General features: G+C 39.2%; 1 protein-coding gene across 1 annotated transcript in view; it reads right to left on the bottom strand.

The window, feature by feature from the left end:
• prkcz (protein kinase C, zeta) overlaps positions 1-4944 on the bottom strand; it is an 81674-nt gene extending 76730 nt beyond the window's left edge. The window contains exon 1 of the mRNA XM_061058653.1: positions 4691-4944. Coding sequence (XP_060914636.1) covers positions 4691-4767 — 77 coding nt within the window. The 5' untranslated portion in view covers positions 4768-4944. The remainder of the gene's footprint in view (positions 1-4690) is intronic.
• Positions 4945-7048: the final 2104 nt, after the last annotated feature.

The following is a 7048-nucleotide window of genomic DNA, read 5'->3' on the forward strand; positions in this document are numbered from 1 at the left end:
TGCTCCCCCTATAGGATGATTTTGTCTCTTCAGGTGTGTTTTACTCCTTGCTCTTTGCACAACAAGTTTAAACACAAAGTCTGAGGGATAAGAACCCACACTGTAAATATTTACAGACGAAGCCTGAGTGACATCACCCGTCTGTTCCTGCAGGGGGCGCTGCCACTGAACTTTCAGTCAACCTAACCTAACCTAACCTTCATCAAATCAAAACTGATGAGTCATCAAAACATTCACCCCCCCGTACAGTGTGTGCTGATCGAGACATGAGCTAATCAGACCTATTTGGTTTTTTGAACCAGGCTGTAAACATGTTAATCTCTGCTGTAAAAACAGGCTTTTTAGAATGGGTGTGTATGTGACTTCCTGTGCTTCTGCAGCCAGCCTCTAGTGGACACTCCAGGCACTGCATGATTTTCGTACTTCAGCAACGCCTTCGGTTTGTTTTGCAAACTCTGTCAGTGTTGGGGGTCCTGAAATGTTCAATCCAAACTGAGGTGTTATAAAACGATACCATCTGTTGTTTTACTCATCGATAGGATTGAATAGTAAACCAAGCTTTAAAAGAAACTTCAGATCTTCAGTCATATTTGTAACAATAAGCTGCAGTGAGTGAAGGAGGGAGAGCGCTGTCTAAATTCCACAAACACGTCTCCAACATTTCAGGAAGGTATGTGTGCAAATTAAACAGTGTGCAGGGGTTAGCGTGCAAAGTCTGTCAATTAAAAACAATAAATTTCACGTTATTAGTATTAGCCTAGGACTTTTGATTTTTAATAGTATTGTATTGAAGTTCAAATATCTGGTATCGTTAAAACAACCCTAATCCAAACTCCATAAAAAAAACAGCATTTTTTCTTGTTCGATGTATTGCGGAAAAAAATAGCAAAGCATACATTTTTAGCTTTTTTTACATAACTTCAATGTTATTTCAGTTTAATTCAACGCAAACAATATGATGACTTAAGTTTTGCTCAGTTTGGATATAATACAGTAAGAGGATATGGACACAATATCCCCACCTGTTACCTGCAGCCATTAGTTATTGCAAATGCTTTGTGCAGCTTGCATTGCCTTACACATACGTATCATATTCTCAACATCGATTTGTCCAGATCCCATATTGATTTTGGTTTTATCAACAAGCCTAACATGTTTTAATAACAGCATAACTTTATGTCACAGAGGAAGAAGCTGTAAGACTAGAAAAACATAAAAAAGAAGAAGGAGAAGGAGAAAGCACAAAGGTTCATATCACAGCTGACCTTCAAACACTCTTATCAGGGCATGATTATTTTAAATAAGGGTGTGTGTCTGTGTGTGTGTGTCTGTGTGTGTGTGTGTGTGTGTGTGTGTGTGTGTGTGTGTCTGTGTGTGTGTGTGTGTGTGTGTGTGTGTGTGTGTGTGTGTGTGTGTGTGGGTGTGTGTGTGTGTTGTATGTGTGTGGGGGACTGTGGGTGTGTAAATGCTGAGACATGCAGACAGTATGTGTGTTTAAATCTGTAAAACAACTGAATACGGGTGTGTGTGTGTGTGTCTGTGTGTGTGTCTGTGTGTGTGTGTGTGTGTGTGTGCGTGTGTGTGCGTGTGTGTGTGTGTGTGTGTGTGTGTAAATCTGTAAAACACCTGAAACACGCTGCCGTGTTTGTGTGTGGCATTAGGTATGTGTGTGTACGTGTGTGTTTATGGCGAGTGTGTGTTGGACTCTGACAAGGTGGAGCAGAGACAGCTTGCTTCCCAGCAGGCTTTGCTCCACACTGTTAACAACCACACAAGTCAGAACACACACACACACACACACACACACACACACACACACAGAAGCCAGTAATTTTTTGTATTTAAATCAGAGAATTACTGTAACCTGATCGGTGATGTTGTATAAACTTTTCTACATTTTTTCAGCTGCTTATCTCGATGGTATTTTTTATACTCGTTGTCATTAAATGTATACTTTAGTAAGTTGATGCTCCTGGAACATTTTTGTATCATTTAACATTTCTAAAATCTCAGGAACTGAAAATAAAAAGGTAATACTTCTCAAATGATGAGCAAAACACAAACAAACAGACTGAGCTAACGTTAGCAGCAGCTCAGCTCGCAGCCCCCCTAGTTGTAATTTGCCCGCAGAGGCTTCTCCTTATTGTTAACGTTCCTGTGATTGAGAGGTCACCTGGTACAGTCAGTATCAGGTGTAGGAGGTGTAACCAGCACACAAGGACAGTTGTTCAGTATTTGAGGTCAAAGGGACATAAATATTCTGATTAGAGGGTTCAAAGGTCAACATGTTTATGCTCTTGTTCAGACCGTTCCCTCTGTGAGCGGAGCAAATACTTCAAGGCTCGGCCTGTCTTAAGTGCTGACTCTCAAAGATCTTTGAACATACATCTGAACTTAACAGACTTTGATTTTTAAAGCCAGTAGAGTAGAAAGTACAGAGCCCATGTGATGACTTAGATGACATTAAAATAACCCGTGGCCATGAGTGAAGTCAGTAGGGAGTAGGGACTGTTCATTGTTAGTTTTGTTTACTCCTTTTTATGGGTTATAGATTAATTATAAATACCGGTGACATCAGTTTACTATAAGACTGTAAATAGTTTAAAATACTTGCAGAGTGATACAACCGTCAGGATGAAGCTAATCCATCGCACACTCATTGGAGGTTTTCAATGAAGTGTAATCAAAGTAATTAAAGATGTCTGATCATTACATCAAACAGAGCGGCATAACAAGATGTTATTCAACATTACTTAAAGGAGCAGTATGTAACTCTGACACCTAGTGTTTAAAATGGGTCCCAATTCTAAACATTGTAGAGAGCTGTCTCCCCTCCTCTCTAGAGTCGATGCTCACACAGGTTGCCATGTGGTGGACACTGAAGCTTCAGTGTTTATCCAGCTCTGCATGGGTCTGTAAACCTTTCTGCGTTCTAACCTCTCTCCATTTTTCAAAAGCATCTCCAATATTGATCCTAGTTTGAGCACGTTTCTGTTCGTGGAGCTTATTAGAAACATGCAGAGGCTTTTTAGGTCGGGTACAATCACTTCTATCTGAACCACTTCTCTCGCCCGCTTCCATCACTGCAACACCTGTTGGTTTGACCTGATAACTGCTTTCATATCTGGCAAACCGAGGGGCGTCCAAAACGGCTGTGTGGGGGTGCCTTAAAACTGCCTACCTAGTAAGGTCAGTTTATAATTTCATTCACTGCATATCTTACTGATTGGTCCTTTGAACCATGAGTTTCTTTTAGCATACTGACTGGATTAATTAACAAGCTGGCTTTTCATTCTCTGCTAATCATGAGGAGCAGGAGTCTGCCAGGCTCACTGGACCCTGATACTGTTAATCCACACAACATGCACTCCGTCACAATTCAGTTCTATGATTCATTTATCAAGGCAACATTATTGGCTAATATAAAAAATATACCAGGATACTATCTGTGTCTCTGCAACAGACGCATCAATATACTCATTCTTAATTCAAGTAGAAGTAGGTAAAGTCTGTGGTAAAAGTTAGAGTTGAAATGGATTCCCGTATTTTTGGGTCCAATTGCGTCACATGCTGCAGCAATACTAGCTTCGGCCACAACGTTAAAAATTGGCTTCAAATGTCAGCGAACTTCCTGTACATTCATTAGGTAAAGATTATTCTTTTTAAGAAAATAACCAGTGTAAGAAATACACTTCTTCTTTTCTGAAGTAGGCTATGTTGTTGGACACCTCTGTTTATTTTCCACCTCCTGTTGTCATTAATAGTTTTAAGCACTTGCCTTTAGAGTATTTATGTTTAATAGCACGAATGCATTTTGTGCATGAAGTCCTCACTGAATAGATATGTGTGCATGCTGTAGGTCTGGTTGTAAGGAAAACGTTTGGGCTCACCTGAAAAACTATGCTGAAGTTTCTGTACTGCTCGGAACAGAAAATAATATTTAAATAAAACACTACATTATAAAATCCAATTTGTTTCACAAATGCTCATCTTCTCTCTCCAGATGCAATCATAAACATTTAAATCCATCCCCTGCTGTCCCTGGGCCGTCTGGGACCACTTCTGCTCCCTGCACTGTTTGATACTGTTTGTTCTGTTACACTAATTATTTGTATTTATTTATAAGAAACATTAGTGTTATTACCATTTTATTCACGTTTGTTTAGAAGTATTTTTTAAATAAATAAATTCTGGTAAATATAAAGCTGTATGCCAGTTTTCTTTAAGTGTATGAACATTGTGATTAGTGGTCAAACTGGATGCAATATAAGGGGCAACTGCTGAAATCTTGCCTAGGGCACCAACATGGTCCACAGCAACAACATCAACGACATAATTCCCATTACCCGAAAAATGTAACGATAATAATGAAATACAGTTAAAGTTGAATAAAGTAGCGTACTCAACATTCCCATCAGGATGTCGAACCTTTAATTTTACTTTTATTAAAAATGTAATTATTATTATTAATGTCTAACTGTTAATTACGTATGAGGTCATCCCGTTAATGACGTGTTGCCTCACTGTAACTGACAGAGCTTGACCCAAGATAGCCAACCTTACCAACTGACCCATAACACCCTCACACATCCGGCAGGTATTCCACAGGTGTCACAGTCCCCCCCCCCCCATCCTTCCTCTCCCACCTGTCATGCTAACTACTGTCTGCTAACACTGTGATGAAACTCACCCACAGAAGTGCGCTTTTACTTTCACCCACTCCGACTCCAGGTCCATTATGGATCCGTTTGACGCCAGCATGTGCATAGTAACAGTTCGGTGTTCCCTTCCAGCGGTTACCGGACAGGCCCGGACTCTCGGTGTCAACGGGTCACGTTAAGTGTTCATAGCACGGTCAGGGGTCACGTTAAAGCGCTGCGGAAGTTTCTTGAAGGACAGCTCGTCGAGTTCCTTTAAAGTTTCTTCAGTTTAGATTACATTATGGGCTTCACCGGAGGAGGAGGAGGAGGAGGACAGTGAAGCTAGCTTATGTAACATCGCTATTTCCGGCTATTCTTGGATACTTGTCACAATAAAATAATCATGTGCCTTGTTGACAATAATGTAATAAAAAACAATATTCCCTATGCGCCGGACGATAAACAGATTAAAAAAGAAAAGATGAAGGCGTTAACAGGAAATTAATCAATTAAAAACAAGACAAATATAACGTGTGTGTCTTTTACTTTTTGTCTGATTAAAGTCCACTTCGTGTGTACGTGTATGCATGTGCGTGCTTAATAAACATTTTCTTTAAAATCTTCAAAATCATTTGAATTATTATTATTTATTTTTAAGCAGGCTTTTCTGTTTTAACAATAATGTTTTATTTATTTAGCCTACATGTTCATTTTTTGATTGCCTCCTTTAGTGAACCATTATTCCTCTTTTATTCTAAAGAACTTGTAAAGCACTTGGTAACGCTGGTTTTTATATGTGCTATATAAAATACTTGACTACCGGAATCTGTTTGCGGCATCTTTATGTGATAAATACTTTTTCTGCTGCAATGAGATTAGGAATGAGTAGTGCTTTTATTTTGAAATGAAACCTCTTTTTGGTGTGCGTCAGTCTTTCTAACTTGACGGTTTCTTACGTATCACTATGGTTACCGGAGTCCAAATTCACCTGTCCCATTTGTTTCTAACGTTGCACGTTCATAACGCAACCGAACAGTGTTTAATATTCGTGTTTGGATTTATATCTGGTTAATTGTTTTATTTTTTTACTGTTTAACGAACTTAATTAAGGTTAAATGTATTTAATAATTTGTTCAGTTGTATCCCTATGCAGGAGGTGCTCGGTTTACTAAATTTAAGGTGTATATTGTATATCTCTATTTTAATATTTCATATTTTTGTCATAATCAGGCATTCTAATTTTTGTGTTTACTCCCTAAATATTGTTTATTATTTATTATATTATTATTATTATTATTATTATTATTTTATTATTTCAAATGAAGTTAAATCGTGATCCATGGAAACCCGTGAAGGGTAAGTCAAACATAATAAACTCACTCAGCGCCAGGCCTGCTCTGTAATGCTGTCGTTAAGCGCCACCTGCTGGTTTATTTATGAATAACCAGTTCAAAAAGCTGTAGAAACACTTAGTTTGCTGACTTCAAAGGTTAACTTATTGGTCTAATAGTTTTGGATTTTAAAAATGCACTGTGGATTTTTGATAGAGAAATGTGAAAGTTGGAGAAATGTACACATTCAGTGGTATATGTTCATAACTCTATACATAACAAACTGTCCTCAGAGGAAATATGGTCCCTGTAAAACTGTTGGAAGATAAAATGCTATGCGAGAAGCAACAGTGAAACAGTCTTCCAGGGACCCATTTTTGTGAGACTACTGTTTTAAATAAAGTTTTGACTTGGGTGTCAACATTGCCAAGACTTTGGCTGAGGTGATGGGTTTGCAGGTGACAGGGCTCATGGTCACAGAGGCCACTCAAATGAAGAGAGTTCACATTGACCTCTCCAAAGGGCATGACAGCAGTGGAGAGAAATCTGAGGGATGCAAGACCTTCACTGCCAGAGTGAGAAAAATAGCAAAACAGGTCGGAAAAATGCTAAACAAATGTTTGGCAAAGATGTTGTTCTGTTCTGCTGAAAACACAGCTGAGCAAGAGAAATCATCTTTAGAGACACGTACTGAGCAGGAGGAGGAAGTAGAAATACCTCTGACTGATCAGGACGAGGAGGTTGAAGACGAAACTGAGTATAAAGAAGAAGTCCCCACAATCCGGGAGTGGGATGAAGTAGCCTGTGATATGCTGGTGTCAGAGCTGGTACACAGTAATTAAAGACATGCCCATCAGTGAGTCCCATGAAGCCTACAAAGACACTATAGAAACTTTGAAAAACATGCTCTTGGTAGAGGTAAGAACCTTTGGAATTGAAATGGATCTGACAAGACAAGAAGATCAGGAAGATATGTAAGAAGGTGCACAAAGACCTGTGTGAGAAGCTTGGTGAAGGGTGGCTTTGGAGGAGCCTGCTGTCACAGACTCCCTCAGTCATCGAGTTTGTGATTGAGAC

The sequence above is a fragment of the Labrus mixtus genome, chromosome 15, assembly GCF_963584025.1.
Source record: "Labrus mixtus chromosome 15, fLabMix1.1, whole genome shotgun sequence".
Lineage (NCBI taxonomy): Eukaryota > Metazoa > Chordata > Actinopteri > Labriformes > Labridae > Labrus > Labrus mixtus.